The sequence below is a fragment of the Lolium rigidum genome, chromosome 7 (assembly GCF_022539505.1).
Source record: "Lolium rigidum isolate FL_2022 chromosome 7, APGP_CSIRO_Lrig_0.1, whole genome shotgun sequence".
NCBI lineage: Eukaryota > Viridiplantae > Streptophyta > Magnoliopsida > Poales > Poaceae > Lolium > Lolium rigidum.
The window spans coordinates 132058811-132075151 of record NC_061514.1 but is presented as its reverse complement, the minus strand read 5'-3'; the positions used below and the strand labels follow the sequence as shown (position 1 = coordinate 132075151).

The following is a 16341-nucleotide window of genomic DNA, read 5'->3' as shown; positions in this document are numbered from 1 at the left end:
TAAGAGTTAAGAAACCATTGCAAGATCCGACTTGAGAACTAATTAGAAATAATGTAAATATCACCCGAATCAAAGCTTTTGTTTTTATGATGCCTTCTAGCAATATCTCTTCAAGTCTAGCTGAATATCTAGCTTATTTTGATAATAATGGCATGGATTTAAGAAGTGTCCACTCCTATGTAGTGTCCTCTTCATACTGATGCCCCACATTTAGCCACAATATCCAACACTTCATGAAAACTAGGTTCTTCCGTGCACAATTTTTATTGGCTTCACTTCCTTTCACCTTTTATGAATAGCCCATTTAATCAAGATAATTTGATCTAAATAGCTTATGGAATTGTTTCTTGTTGTCCAACATGCTCTCCAAGTTCAGATATGTTAAAGCAAACAAAGAACACTAGACCTAACTGAAAGGATAGGTACGGTCAACTACCGGGGGAGGTGAATAGGCGACTAACAAATTAAGTATTTGATGCATCTGAAATGCATCTATGTTATTTGTAGTCTATTGTTTTATATCCCATCACATTTCCATCACATTATGAGTTAACACCTTGATTTACTTTGATTTCGCGGATTTTCCAAAATATCCCCTTTATTTTGGTCCTAACTATGTTTGGCAGAAAAACCTTATGTTAATATTTTGGACTGTCCCGGAGCTTCGAGACTCCAAAAAAGGTAAGGTCAAAGAGCACACTTAAGAATTTTTGAGACGGATCCAACGAGATAAAGTGGGCCAACATGAGGTCAATGGGCTGGAAATGGGGACCCATGACGCATCCAGGGTATCAGACTGTGCCAAGGGGTCTATCTACCCCTCGACCGTCCGATTGACATCAATGTCTCACATACATTCTTGTTTTTTGACCTAAAACCCTATATATATATACCCCTGATGGTCTTCCTCGCTATACATGGAGCCGAAGATCGAAAAAACATAAACAAAGAATCTGCAGTCCGTCACTGGCGGATATCAGAGCCGTAATAGCCTATGGGTGGCTCCACCCACTCCGGCGTGGTCATCATCAACATCTAAAGCAGCACCGCCTTCATCCTCTCCATACCTCTACTATAATATCTTGGCAAACATGATCTATAAGGCGATATATCGTTTTTCCATGATGTATTGGATCTCTATGTCTAGTTTTGAGTAGTGACTTGTTCATGGCTATGGTGAAATAGTTTGTTTGTGGATGCATACATGTTTGTTATCTTCTATGATGGTCTTATGTACTAGTTTATCTAGTTTTGAGTTGTGACTTTTTCATCCCTTGACGTACCTTCATCCACCTCCACCTTGCATAAGCTTTCTTTGCATCTTTACTTTAAGAACTTAGTTGTTTTAGTTTCCCGCATTCTACTTATTAACAAATTAAAATCTTGCATATTTTATTTTATTTTATTGCATTGCACGAAGAACCATATAGGTGGGTTATAGGGCTTAAGAGAATAGATAGTTTATCTTCAGCTCCTTGTGGATTTGACACTCAAATACTTATCAAATTGTGCTACATTTATTTCCTTCCCTTGGGGAGTATCGGTATACACTAACCATACATCAAGTAAGTAAATGATAAAAATAAGCTCAATGGTGGAGACGAGGATGTATTTCCCGAAGTTCCTTCCTTTGGGGAAGTACGTCTTCGTTGGAAAGGTGTGTCTCCACAAAGCCCACCACGTACCACAAAAGCTCACCTTATTCACTTCGTTCCCTCACGCAAATCAAGGTGCTAGGATCCACTAAGCAGTGACCCTTGCATGCTTTGATCAAAATGTTTACAAACAAGGTTGGCGCAATATCCATTACTGAATTGGAAGCTCCCAACGCGACCAAAAGATTTACACAACAAAGATTGAGCTTCAAGGACGAACTCTTCCGTCTAGGGTGCCCAAACACCCAAGAGTAACAAGATCCACTAGGGATTACAAGGGAGATCAAGTTTTCCTTGGTGGAGTTGTAGACCTAGATCTTCTCTCCTGAATCCTAGAAGATGGAAGAGTTCGAGTGGATAGGGAGAGAGATCTACGAATATCCCAAATCCTAGAAGATGTAACGTGCATTTTCTAGGAGAGAGTGGCACTACCGTTGGCTGCACTAGTATCCGGGCCTAGAACAATGTTGCGATAATGGGGGTGATACATCCTGACCATTTTAGGAGGGCTTTGGGGGTGCATTTTGTTTCTATATGTGAACATAATTTTACCCATACCTTCTTTAATGGACCTCCTGATAGTACATATTTTCTAGGAGTCATTGAAACGAAAAACTTTGGAAACCTGCCTTCGATTTATTCCCTTTTAGGGGATCATCTTGTGCCATTTTCGAGAATACCTATACTGCCCATGCACACGACTTTCCACTAATTGCGTTGCAGCTACACCAAAATTATTTAGGGAGGAAAACCCCTTTCACAAACCATATCTTTCCCAAGAAGTCCCTCATCAGGTCCAGAACACTTGTATATGATAAAGGAAAAAAACAATCACAACTCTAGCTTTTGCAATAGTAGAGTCAATTGATGGCAGCTTCCCAATGTCCTCCAGCATCATATCAATACAGTGGGCAGCACCACCATTCCAAAACATGTTGGAGCGCTTTGCTTTCAATAATGTAGATGCTGCTTGAATCACACTTGCATTATCAGTTACCACTTGAACTACATGTTTCTCCCCTACGTCTTCCATGCAACTATCGAAACACAATGTAACTCAGCAGAACAGAGACGGAAAAAAAACATGCGCGCATCACATACATTCATCAGAAGCAGCAGCACGAGTTCCGTCGAGTCCGAAAAGAATTTCACATGTACTCCTAGTCCCGTGACGGCCGGATCTCTTCTCTGCTCGACGCCGTTGCCGCCGCGCCCGCGCCCAGGCAGCCAGGCTCGTCTCCTCGCCTTCGCATCCGGGCACCGTCGGCCCAGTCCCTGAGATGGCCCACCACGTCGTCCGCGAACACGGCGCTCTTGAACGAGCTCCCCATCTGCATTCATTCAGTGATTTTGTCAAGGCTCGTCCGGTCATGTAATCATATGAGAACCATGCCTGGCGACTGAACTTACATGAGAGACGATGGCGTAGAGGGGGAGTGTGCTGTAGCTGCATAGCACCTGCACGACGACGCTGGACAACGAAACAAGCAAACGCGCGTCAGCTATGCATCCATCGACACCTGACAGACAGGAATTCGCGTGATTACTGATTAATTCGAATCCCGGCATACCATATGGCGATTCTTGAGACGTTGTACCCGAGCCTGTCCATGATGCAGGAGTTGAAGCCGAACGTCGCCTGCAGTCACACAAATCACAATGTCAGAACTTAGTTTACCACTGAAGTTTCTTTGACGAGCAATTACAGGATTGAATTGCTTGATCCTGAGCATGCTTACTAGCGTCCAGAAGAAGTAGGCGAACTCGAACGCGTTCTGGAACAAGATGAAGTGGATGAGGATGAGTAGGATCCGGGGGTTGTGGAACCAGAAGAGGTCGTCGGAGGGGTCCACGGCAATGCCCCCGTCGTCCACGGTGGCGTGCTTAGAGGCCACCTCGTATGCCATCTGGGTTATGATGTGCTCCAGCTTCGTCCCGATCAGGAGCAGCAGCTGTAAGCAGGGCACACACATCACGTCATCATAAGTAGAGTACAAGGGTAAAAACACAAGCAGTGTGTAGCACACTAGCACTTACAGCCAACGGGACAAGTGAGATCCAGAAGTACGAGTGCCACCCTACACCAAGCATTTTCAGCCATCATGATCAATGTTGTAAATACTGAGGGAAAAAAGAAAAGGTAAAAGTGGTGGAGGTGCAAGAAATATCAGGCATACCAGTGACGTTAATTAGCAGGAAAATCATGACAAATATCCAGTAATACCATCTGCATTGAACAGATTAAAGTTAGTATGCAGATATCATTTAACTGTTATAAGCTCTGGCAAACAACGGTCGATCTTCAACTCCAAGTTCATCAACTTACTTTATACCAACAACTCTCTTGTAATCCTTCTCGAGAGCCTTTATCATGTAGTCATAGAAGTCAAATTTTCGGTTCCCCCTGAAGTGCTCCTGCCAAGTAAAAATAGTTGTTCAGCAACCCGGGCCAGAGGAAATGAGCCACAATTGAATTAAAGCCACGACAAAATTATGGACCAGAGGGGATTTCTTATACCATCAGGAAGCCAAGCCTCATTGCAACGTAGTCATCCTTGGTCACTGATCCGTAGAACTGCTTGAAGAAAGAACGCTGGAAGAAACCATCGCCCGAGTTCAGAGTTCAGAAATACATACAGCAAGTAGTAAATCAAAGAAATCTCAAGTTTGCTGCTGATCGCATGGTATACATACCACCCAAAGTATAACCATGGTGGCTTTGCCGTATCCCTTGCACCGGTCCTGGATGAACTTGTATTGCTGCACCCGGTGGATCATCTTAGGAGCAGCGGCTGGTAAATCAAGTAATTAGCCTTATGTTGATACCACCAACTATATCACAACTACCTCTACCCACTCGTTTCAAGTAAGAGTAGTACTCCCTCCGGTTCATATTAATAGACTTCATCTTTCTAGATTCGGATGTATCTAGTTAAGTGTTTAGGCTAGATGCATATGCGTATCTACACAAAGTTAAGTCCATTAATATAAACCGGAGGGAATATTAGAACCGTTGCCTTACCACTGTCACCATCTACCTGGATGCTCTTCTCCCACTGTTTCCATTTCCGCATCTGCGCATGGGAAGCGTACGTGGTTTACTGTCAGGTCAACGATGGAAGTTCAGATATGATTATAGCACGATCTAGTAGTTTAGCTACCTGAAGAAGTCCCAGGAGCACTGTGAAGGCGCTGAGAGCGACATGCGTGATAGCTAGAACAAAGATGAAGATGTGTATTTGCTCCAAGGCATGAAGGGAGAGCAACGGGACTTTTCCCTGAAACAGTTAAAAATTAATTAAAACGTCGACACTTATTATGGATCGGACGTAGTAGATGCGTAGTTAACCGAGCAAAAGTACTACTAGTAAGATAAAGGTTTGCTGGCACTGTAATCTTAGTTTTGTTATCACCATGTCGGTTTAAATAAAAACTGAACTGTAGTGTATCAAGACCTCGATCAGACCAGTCTCCTTGTCTGATGCAATTTTCTAAAACCTTCTATGCACCGACTCTGAAACATGTCCAAACCGCCCCGATCGATTCCCCTGGTTACATCTGGTGTCGACGCGAGTATAATAACATTTCCAAACCTGGCGGGTCGAGCAATGCCCCGAGGCTGCAGGTTCTCCCTTGAGCAGCCTCCTCGCGCCGATGCCTAACGAGGAGAAAGAAGAAGCAGAGGCCCGGTAATGCGCCGTCGTTGCGCTGGCTACCGGGAGGCACGGCAGCCAGTGCCCCATGAGGCTTTCATCGATGCAAATCTTTTGTATCAGGTCTTGGGACACGACGAGCATCAGCGAGATGAACCCCAGCAGCATCAGCTCTGCAGCATTAATTGACAAGTAAGCACAAGTTCAAAAAGTGGCAAGTAAGCAAGCTACTGCTAGATGACGATCTATGGAGGATATGACATACCTTCTTTGAGCTTGATCAACGCCTCATACAGCGTTTCCCTCCGGTGCTCCAGCGACTGCAAGTGTTACAACAAGTAAGGTCTTAGTTACTCTTACCCGCAAAAAAAAAAAGGTCTTAGTTACTCTGACTAATCAACGAGATCTGCATCAGTGACACTGGGAAACAAGATCTTGAGCACCTTCCCAAGATAATGGAGAGCGCGCTCGAAGATGATGGAGATGAAGACGATGACTGAACACACCGCCGCCACGATCCATGTCGGCGTCTCCTCAAGCGTCGCGCCACCAGACATTGCTGACTACTAAGGCTGGTTCGCCCCTTGTGTTGCCTTCACCGTACTCTTCGTCCTTGTCCTACTTATATACTCAGTAAAGTTCCATGAAGTGTACAGAACATTGCAGGGCCTTGTAGACAGCTCAGGTGGCCCTCGCCCTCCTTATCAATTCGTAGCTTATATATGCCCTTTAACCCATCGGGTGTACTTACTGGCTAAGCTTCTTTAGCCCACGTTTCTTTTCCCAGAGGAATTCCTTTCCAAAAGAGAACAGCTAGACACTGCTTTACTTTTCAGTGTATTATGCCGCGTATATTATTTTAACCAAGAAAGGTTTGAAATCTAGTGCATTATCTTTGTGGAACTTTCCTGCTTCACATGGACGTATACCGCATGGAGCCATTGTGTATCTGTTCCACTGACGCAGAGACTGCAAAAGCTTCAGTATGGTCAGCATTTCCACTTTCTTTTAGAAGAATAGGGCATAGCCGCGGTTTCATTTCTGAAACCAGAAATAGTCATTACAAGTTAAGAACATGTTCTCTCTTTCAGCATATACGGCATAGCTACGGGAGGGGTTCGCTTATGCATTACAGGGAGAAACAGCTGAAACAACACTACCCCACGAACCAGCTCACTCGCAAGGCAACAATAAAGAAACTTAAGGCCTATGCAGAACCCTAAAACCTTTACCATCCCCCACCAGCATCAAGCATCAGTGTATTTGCATCTGGAGTCCTTGCCAGACAGTAATCTTCAGAGGCCCTCCACTTCTTTGCTCTTGCTTCAGTACGCATACCTCCAGCGTAGGCCTTGCCTTCTTCTCAGGAGTCAACCAGGTTTCGGCCACAATAGAAGAGGTGGTGCCCGATCCAAGCTCTCCAATTTGCTCACTATTGACATCAGTCTTCCCTTTTCTTCCTATTTTAGAAAAATGCTCCATTGAGCAAGGGTGTAGGATGTTTTCCTTCATAGGACATGCATCCCCATTCATTGTATACGATTGAACACCATGTCATTTCTAGTTAGCCAAATAATCCTTAATAAAGCAGCATCTATCATATTAACCAATATATTCTTCTTTTTGTTATTCGATAAGCCATAGATATCAACTAAAATTGCAAAGAGAAAGCTAATACCCAGAACCCTCTTAATTTCCGACCACATGTTGGAAATAACAACACATTCACATAATAATGGTGGCAAGTTTCAAGTTCCTCACAGAAAATACAAGTCAAGTCATCTACTGATTGCCTTTTGACTAAATTATCTATAGTGAGGGTCTTGCTATGAACCATCAACCAGTGAAAGAAATAAATTTTAGGGGGAATCTTCAAACTCCAAACACAATGCACATTAACGGCATAACCCCTCTAAAATTGATGATGGCATACATTGATTTTACACTATAAACCCCACCAGCTTCCCACATCCAGATAAGAGCATCACTTTCAACAGTGAGCTGAAAATTTTATGCAATTTGCAATATCTCATACCATTGCCGCATTAATCTATGATCAAAGCATCTCCTAAAAGTTATTCACCATCCCATAGATCAGCAATAGTTTGATTATGTCCATTCACCAGGTAATATAATTCCCAATATTGAATGGCCATACTACAAGTGCCAAACTAGTGATCTTCCCAAAATTTCACTTTCTTACCATCACCCACTCTCCACTGATACCCCATTTTGGTAGCATTGGCAGCCCAACGAACTACTTTCCAAAATGGAGAAGCACCAATAGATTAGGGTTCTCTCTACTCTGTATTTATGATCTATAATTTGTTTCCAGAGCTTATCCTCATTCAGGTTATATCTTTTCACCTAGGAAGCAAGGAGGCAGAGATCCATTTTAGCTATGTGAGGAATACCAAGCCCTCCGAACTGATTCTGGGTGACCAAACCCCAATTAGCCAAGTGGTATTTGTGATGACCCCCATAGTTATCCCAAAGACAGTGAGCCATTTGAGAATTGATCAAAGAAAAAAGCCATTTAGGGAATTTAATAACACTCAATAGGTATAGAGGAATACTAGCTAGCACACTTCTAACCATGTCCAACTTGGTAGCATGATTAAGAAGTTTTCTCTCCACCTAGCTGTTGTTTTTCAAAATTTTGTGGACAATGGGTTGTATATCCTCATTCCTTAGCTTAGTATGATGCAGAGGCACACTAAGTATTGCAGAAGGAATTTCACCAGCTTACAGCTCAAAGTTTGAGCAAACATTTGATCATCTCCCTCCTCAATATTAATTGGGACTAGATCACACTTATGAAAATTTATGTGCATCCCAGATATGTGCTCAAAGCAGGATAAAATCCACTTCAATTTAATTGCATAACTAATTTTACTTTCCAGGAATAAGAGGGTAACATCAGCATATTGCATACTAATGGTTCTAATGTTATTTATCCCTTGCATGAACTCATCAATCTGCCTGTTAGCAACTTCCTTAACAAGAATTATAGTGAATACTTCAGCCATGAAATTATAAAGTATGGAAGATATAGGGTCACCTTTTCTGACACCTCTACTGATCAAGGAAAAATCACTACTTTCACCATTTAATCGGACACCTACAGATCCATTCTGTAAAAGACTTTTATAATAGACATCCATTGCGGGCTAAAGCCCCCTTTTCCATCATTTGAAACAGGAAATCCCAATACACCCTATCATAAGCCTTCTCATAATCCAGTTTAAAGATAAATCCAGATTTCCCATTTTGCACAACATTATGAACAATTTCATGAACATACACATACTTTCTAAGCTATATGTGCATTTAATAAAGGTTGTCTTATTTGGTGAAATAAGTTTTTCACTCACTACACCCAATCTATTGGTAGCACATTTGGAAAAGATTTTAAAGCTACAATTTGTCAAACCAATAGGTCTGCTGTATAGTTACATCATTAGCTTCTTTTGAAATGAGAGTTAAAAGGGACAAGTTGAGCCTAAATAGGTATAACTGAAGTTTATTCCAATCATTTACCATAGTCATTAAGTATGCTTTAATAAGCTCCCAAAAGTGTTGATAGAACCAATAGGTGAAACCATTAGCCCAGGGCCCCTCAGCATAAGAACCAAAAATAACATATTTAATTTGTTGTTCAGAGAACTCAACATTAAGCATATTATAATTATCTTCTTCAGTAACCATCTCATGTTCATTACAAAATACATTATTCAAGTCAATGTCTAGTATATCTTATCTACTAAACAAAGCCTTATAGTAGCCCACGATGATTTTAAGCATACCTTTGTTGTATTCAACCACACCATCCTCACCATGAAGCCTGGTATTTTTTTCCTCCTTCTCTGATTAGCTACAGAGTGAAAAAATCTGTTGTATGATCCCCTTCTAGAATGTATCTCTCTCTAGACCTTTGTCTAGCGTTTATTTCCTCATTTTTCCAAATTTTAGAGAGTTCAACAGAAATTGTTTTCATTCTATTCTTAGAAACAGGATATAAAAACTGTGTTTCAGAAGCAATATCTAACAAATCATATTCAACAACTAAATGTTGCTTTAATTTGTGTTGAGCAGATTCAATGTTAGCACACCAACCTTTCAAGCCTTTTCTAGTATTTCTAGTTTTAAACTGCCATCTATCAATGGACTTAGTTAGGTGGCAAGGAGCTAGCAAATATTTGGCCACCACTTGATCAAAACCATCAATTTGCAGCCACCATTTTTTAAATCGAAATTGCTTTATTTTGGGGATCTTAAGGTTATCCCACCAAGTAGACACAAAAATTCTATCTAACAGAGCCATAATCAGGTTATCTTGATTATTCGCCCAAGAAAACTTGTACTAGAGTTTTTAATTTCCATTAACCCAAACATATTAATCTAGTCATTGAACATATTTAGCCCAGTGTTGGTTAATGTTACCAGTGTTTTTTAATCTTTTCTATAATGAGGTTTAAATCATCACCCACCAATGTAGGTCCTAACCGGCTTGAATAGACATTATGTAACTCATTAGTGAAATCTAATTTATGTTCTTCATATGTAGAACCACAAACAACAATGATTTTCCACACTACATTATCCTTTTCAAATATAATCAAAGCTGGGATAGAGTAAGTATAAATATCCCATCTCACAATGTCAAAAAGGTCACTGCTTATACCAACCAAAATGCCACCCTCGGTGTTTTTGGGTGGAAGCAAGTTCCAAGAAAAAATCCCACCAGGGTCCAATTGTTGGAGCCGTGGGATTGTGAATTCCTCTTTCTTTGACTGAGAGAAATATATTATATCTGGACATGTCTCTCTAATGAGATCAATCACTCTGATGAGATTATCTGGTCTATTAAGACCTCTAGGGTTCCATATTATATCTACTACCATATTGAAAGATTGGTTTCTTCCAACTGGAAACTATAGTCCGAGGTTCATCATGAGGTTGGTCACTCATGTAATCCTCCTGATTGCACGGGGATGGCACATTACTTTTCCCAGATCCCCTAATATCTTCCATTGTTAGACTAATGTCAACAGGGAGGAACATATCAGGTTTGTTAAGATGGAACTTTTCAAGTCTGTCCATTTCAACAGTCTTGATATTATCAATAATTTCATCACAATTGTTAGAAGTGTGTCGCAGGCTAATTCTTGCATTCTTAGCATTTTCAAGTAGCTCATTATTGGCAAGAGGTGAAAAAGAATTAGAGAACCCATGAGTTTTGTTGTTACCTTTAGGGACTTCTAGATTTTTTTGTCTTCTTCAACTCTTGAGCTTTCTCAATTACAAATATCCCATCTCTCTGAATCATGCTACTCATACTGGTTGGTTGAATGGGGCCCACTTCTTTTTTTCCATTCCATGCATGCTAGAGATGTCTTCACTGGTGCTGCTTGTTCCATGGGTATGTCCACCTATGCAGCATTTTATTGCACTATCTTCTCAACTCCCTCATCACTCTCAGCATCAAATCTCTCCAATATACTTCATTCAATACTATATTCAGCACTTTTCAAAACTAGTGACTAAGTAGTGGGCTCTTCATGTTGAACTTCCCATATTTTACTCCTAGAACTCTTCTCAAGATTTTGTTGCTCACCACTAGTAACTACATTCTTGTAACCATTTTTCTCAACTAGATTGGGACAAGGATTGGTATTATCACTGTCCATTCTACTAGTCCCAGAGCCCTTAGTATTCTTGGCATGTTCCTGAAAGTCATCCACAATATCATCATCCTCTTCAACTTGATCATCAGCACCATTTTAGTCAGGATCATCATCAGTAGCATATGTTCCATTCAGTGGTGAAAAAAATATTTGTTGGCAGGAATCTTAGTAACACCCCTAACGGACACTTTCACCCTCACATCCATGTAGAAGCTTTTGAATATCCCATGCCAATCCACATTGATAAGAACTCCTAGAAGTAGCCACTTGGCAAACTATTTTCCAAGTAAGTCACTTAGCAGGTATACGTACTATCTTAACCCAAACCTCCTAAAATTCCTCAAAAGGCTCAGCTTATCCCTCCCAGTTTATGAAAGAGACAACCACCCTTTTCTTCTTCAGATTAATTGAAAGGGTATTTCACCAGATCCTTTATGCTCTTGATGGGAGGAAATCTAACCAAGAATCTCTTAGTAGAAAATTGTCTGATTTGCCAGAACCAATTGACCTTCCACACCTCATTATTTTTTCTAATTGCTTTTCAGTGATTTCACCATCTTTAATAACCACAATGCGAACATTATCCTTATTAAGCCATTGTACAACTTATGGACCTTCAACTTCCACATGGAAAAAAGCCAAGGCCAGGATTAGCACTTCTCCAATATATACTTGTGGCGATTGGAGTGTACCACATATGGCAGCTATCCATGTGATGACCAGTTTTACTGCAGATAAAATACCTCTTAATCCTTGTGCATAATCCAACATAGTGTCCAGGTTCTCCACAGTTATAACACACTACATACTTGAATTTAGGTTCCAAGGCAAGGCCCAACTGCTACAATCATTTGATCACCATCAACATTTGCTTCTTTCTCTACATTGGTTTTTGTGTTGTCAGAACTCTGAGGCTTCTATATCTTATTTTTGTTCTTGTTCCCTCCAGAAATATGTTGTTTCTGAGAAGTATCTTTCTTCCCCACATACTATCCTGGCTATTGGAACTCTGAGGCATCATTGGATTGAAAGAGTTCCGAGGCATCACCATCGTAGGATTAAAAGCCCCAAGTTGCATTTGTTGTTGCCCAAAGAACTGCGGACATTGGTTAATCGGCACATTCCACATGCATGGCTGCATCATAGGAAACATACCTCGTGCTCTAGCACCCATTTGCCGCATCATCTTCTGAGTGAATTTTACCGAGGGGAGGCTTGGATCTGCTTGGGGTGGCTGGCCTTGAGTCTGTGGTGGAGCCCACATCGACGCACTATCACTGCCCAGTTTCCCAGATGATGGTTGTCCACGGCCTCCACCACCACCAAATCTTCTGCCACCTAGTCCTCCTCCTCCGGCCATCTTCACCACATCAACAAACAATTTCTTCCCCCTCTCAACCCCCCACAACTTAGCAAAGCTAATTTTCACCAGCAGGGAAGCAATCTATGGGTGTGAAACACCTTTTTGCCACTAACTCCTTCCTAACCCAGACTAGTGTCGGGACGGCGGTTGGAACCCTAGATTGCCCATCAACGTTCCTTGGTGAGATCCTCCAAGCTATTGCTCCTTTATCAGCACTAGGATACATTTTTTTCAGAATCCGCCATCAGCCCTCTTTCGATAACGGCCATGATAGCCCTAGGATCCACACATCGACAATTGATCACTGAAGGAGTTTTTGTGTCCTTGACCAGTGGGTCCCTCCACTGAGGAGATGACCGCTCTCTTCCATGGCTCTCTCCCCTGCTCATCGGAGATTCACCCTTCGTCGGTGATCGGCAGCACCTCCGAATTCGTTCTTCCCTTTGCCGCCTGCTTGGAATTTGAACTAGATTTGAATCACCTAGCTCGGACCACCTCCGGGAAACAAGTAGCTCCTCACTCCGCTCTACTTGCTACGGTGTGAAGGTCTCGCCGGCGAAAGCATGCCTCCCACCGACACCGAATCCATCAGGGTATCTTCTCCAACTCCTCAATCCCTTGCGTCGCCAACTCCCGTTGGATCTGATGCATCTTTGAGTTCCAGCATCGCTTGCACTACCACAATTTTTTCTTCGATCCCCTGTCCCTACAGCTGCGGGTGCCACCCCACTGGCTCCGCCATCTGCATGACCGCCCACTGTGTGGTGAGGCATGCCTGGAGGAGCAGCATCTTCGTCAGATTCGCCTGCGTTCGCTCCTCTGCTAGCTTCTCCTGCTCGCATCGCCGGTCCTCCTCCATGGCCTCCTTCATCCGAGTCTCGAACGGGATGAAGCCCGCGAACATCTGCTCCTGATTCGCCATCTTCATTCTCTGATGGTCTCACAGGCGAGTAAGGCGGCGGTTGTAGGTGGAGGTGTGGGTGGGTGGGAATCGCCTAATCGCGAGAGCGGGCATGCGAGGTGTAATGGAAATTTGTCCTTCGGTTTTTTCGCATTTCCAATTTCCTACATTATAGATCAAGCATGAAAAAACTTTAGAACTTGTACATTTCATATCCATTATGCAAAGGCATGGCACCTACCATTCAACCTAAAAAAATAGGATGAGCTTCAGAAAATAAGATAATACTACTAGCGGATGCACGATGCAGGTCCTTTGTGGCGGAAGCAATCGGCCATGGGCCCTAAATTCATTGTCGCCTCTAGCGGAGTCTCTCTGCGGTCCGAGACACGGAACATTTCCACCAGACTCTAGACTGCCCAACTTGATAATTGGCCAATACACCACATAAACAACTACTCCGTCTGTTCTAAATTAATGGAGGCCACTGGGCATTGTCTGTTTTACTGACAGGGAGAATGCAAAAGTTTCAGTAGGTCAGCATTTCTACTTTCAAGTGTAAGTATATGTTTTGCGTGCAGTAAAGATGGAGCATGAAAAAGCTTCAGAACTTGCGACGCAAATTTGGTGCACCCAGGAACCACTGTGCCCTTCTTTTAATTTTTTTTTTTGAAATTTGTACTTTTGAATTTTAGAAGATTCCAAAATTTTACATTCTAGACCTTCCATTCAACCTAAAAAAAGGAGTAGTTTCAGAAAAAGATCATACTACAAGATGACTGATGCACATGCCGCTGCTCCAGTTCGTGATGTATCAATTCAACCTAAGAACATCCTAAATTTACTTTATAATATATAGACGGTATAAATACCCCCTTACACCAGATTCACAAATATCTAAGTTCGCTACAATCAAATTTAGACAGAATAATTTTATTAGGCAATAAATATTTGATCGCCTTATTTTTTTTGCCACAAGTGCAGACTCTAGACTGCGCAACTTTATAGATCATCAAGGCAGAGAGACAGAGTCGACCAAGTGACCTTAATTGAGATAAGCGCAGAATGAGTCTTTATATGTTGAGTAGATATCCCATGGTTGTTGGCCCTGAAGGAACAGCAAACTTGAGCAGAAGTCGTAGAGGACTCTGACCCAATCATGAACTTCAAATTCATCCATGAATCCATGATTACAGCAACCACAGACCTGTGTAAGATACCTGATTCGCCGATGATGGCGCCATCAAAGAGACAGATCTCTTCATCTAATCTATTGACGAAGCAACCGAGACGCAAACTGAAGCCGCATTTCACTTGGGAAACGGAAACCTGCACGGTCGCCTCGACGCCGCATCGAAGACGTAGAAAAACCATGTCGACGGCGCCGCAGTCGCCGTGGATGCGTCTTGCTAACGTGCGAGAGTCCCACACGCCATTGCCGTCTACGGCCGACAGACCATCAATCAGCTGCAGATCATCGTTTTCGTCTTGGCCTGTCTTGATCCTCATGTCGTACTCGATTACAATAGTGTCAAGCAGATGTATGGCTCGCTTAGGGCCGTTCATGGTGATGAGAGACCCCTGCTCCACGACGACGGGATCATCCCTGCTGTAGCTGACGACGTAGTTAAGCAGCCGATCCAGGTTGTCCCGCACCGCTATGTATCCATACAACTCTAGTGATGAGCCGCTGCTGGAAGGAACTTTAGCTAGCCTGAGCGAAAAAATCTGCAGCATGCACCTAGGCGGATGCACGATGCAGATTCCGTTGTGGCAGAAGCAGTCGGCCGTGGGATCTGAGTTCATCGTGGCCTCCAGCTGAGTCTCTCTGCGGTCCGAGACACCGAACATCTTCCCCAACGCGCTGGTGTATATGGAGCCGCTACGGTGGCCGATGTTTTTGGACGTGTACAGAGGGAACACGCTTTCCTTGTAACGGCACATGTCTTCCTCATCACTATCCACGAGTATAACCTGGCGATTGTATATTACGGACCTTATGGTGCCCCCTCCGTCTTCCTGACGGCTATCAGCGTCGTCTGTTACGCCCCTCGTCTCGCCGATGCTTGCCATGTTACGAGATCCATGGGGGGTTCGGGGAACACGACGAACTGGTGGTGCACTGGGAGGTGGGAGAACTCGTGGAGGCGGAGCACCGGCCATGAAAGAGAGGAGAGGTCGAGAGATAACGGAGAAGCGGTACATTCGGAGGAGGTGTGGCGTGTCAGGGTGTCGGAGGAGACGAGGAATCGTTCGGATGCATGTATGCTGTAGGAAAAGCCTCATCAGTGACGCATCAAAAATGGATTCTGTGGCGCATGGGAGATGCGCCACAGAAACTTCGCCACAAAAATAAGGTTTCTGTGGCGCACCGGCCCATGCGCCACAGAATTAAGGTTTCTGTGGCGCACGTGTTTTTTGGTGCGCCACAGAATTTGCTTGTATTATACATGATTTTGTGTTACCTGCTATACACATGCAGTTTATAGACAGCAATATACATTTTATATACAACAACATTCAGATATAATATAAATATCATGTACATTGCACAGATATAACATAGACATCATCATCACATTACTTAGAGCCCGATCGAGATACATATATAGTGGCAAGTGTCAAATGTTTTGCATACAACTCTTAATTCATACAAAATTCACAATTTCGAGATACAAAGTAGTCTTCATCCGGTTCCTCCTTTGCTCCCTCATCTCTACCCACCAGGCTCGCTTGCATCGGGGTCTTCATCCAGTTCCTACTATGATGAAAATGGAAGAAAGTGAGACCAACAAGTCCGATGCACAAGAGAAATGGAATAAATGCCTCATACATTGTTGGTCAACACAAATATTAACATTCAGGGATGTCGTAAGTGAGACCAAGTCCGATGCACAAGAGATTCATATTTGTGCTATCTTACCAGGCTCACTTACGCCACCCCCGAGTATACGGTGACCAAACATTTTAATCATCGGCATTTTGAAAATCTCAAAGCAAATGGAATGACAAAATGAAATAAGTGTCTCATACATTGTTGGTCAACACAAATACTATGGTTAGAAACCATAGTTGCAGTATA

General features: G+C 42.8%; 2 protein-coding genes across 2 annotated transcripts; both read right to left on the bottom strand.

Moving 5' to 3' along the window:
- Nucleotides 1–2496: 2496 nt before the first annotated feature.
- Nucleotides 2497–5885, bottom strand: LOC124677125 (MLO-like protein 1). The gene is made up of 14 exons (XM_047213124.1): nucleotides 5752–5885; nucleotides 5574–5628; nucleotides 5249–5481; nucleotides 4817–4933; nucleotides 4678–4729; nucleotides 4350–4447; nucleotides 4174–4248; nucleotides 3982–4070; nucleotides 3833–3882; nucleotides 3693–3733; nucleotides 3395–3607; nucleotides 3227–3294; nucleotides 3066–3126; nucleotides 2497–2986 (listed from the first exon to the last, which is right to left on the bottom strand). Exons 1-14 carry the CDS (start codon nucleotides 5863–5865, stop codon nucleotides 2816–2818), a joined length of 1437 nt encoding a protein of 478 aa, XP_047069080.1. The 5' UTR covers nucleotides 5866–5885; the 3' UTR covers nucleotides 2497–2815.
- An 8376-nt stretch (nucleotides 5886–14261) lies between these two features.
- LOC124672013 lies at nucleotides 14262–15332 on the bottom strand. The gene has a single exon (XM_047208318.1). It carries the CDS (start codon nucleotides 15330–15332, stop codon nucleotides 14262–14264), a length of 1071 nt encoding a protein of 356 aa, XP_047064274.1.
- Between the last annotated feature and the right edge of the window lie 1009 nt (nucleotides 15333–16341).

Excerpts from the sequence above, each read along its gene's own strand:
- LOC124677125 (XM_047213124.1), bottom strand. The coding sequence starts at position 5,865 with ATGTCTGGTGGCGCGACGCTTGAGGAGACGCCGACATGGATCGTGGCG. Across the intron at positions 4,448-4,677 it reads CCAGGTAGATGGTGACAGTG|CCGCTGCTCCTAAGATGATC; the intron begins GTAAGGCAACGG and ends TTGATTTACCAG. Across the intron at positions 3,295-3,394 it reads CCTACTTCTTCTGGACGCTA|GCGACGTTCGGCTTCAACTC; the intron begins GTAAGCATGCTC and ends GTGTGACTGCAG.
- LOC124672013 (XM_047208318.1), bottom strand. The coding sequence starts at position 15,332 with ATGGCAAGCATCGGCGAGACGAGGGGCGTAACAGACGACGCTGATAGC.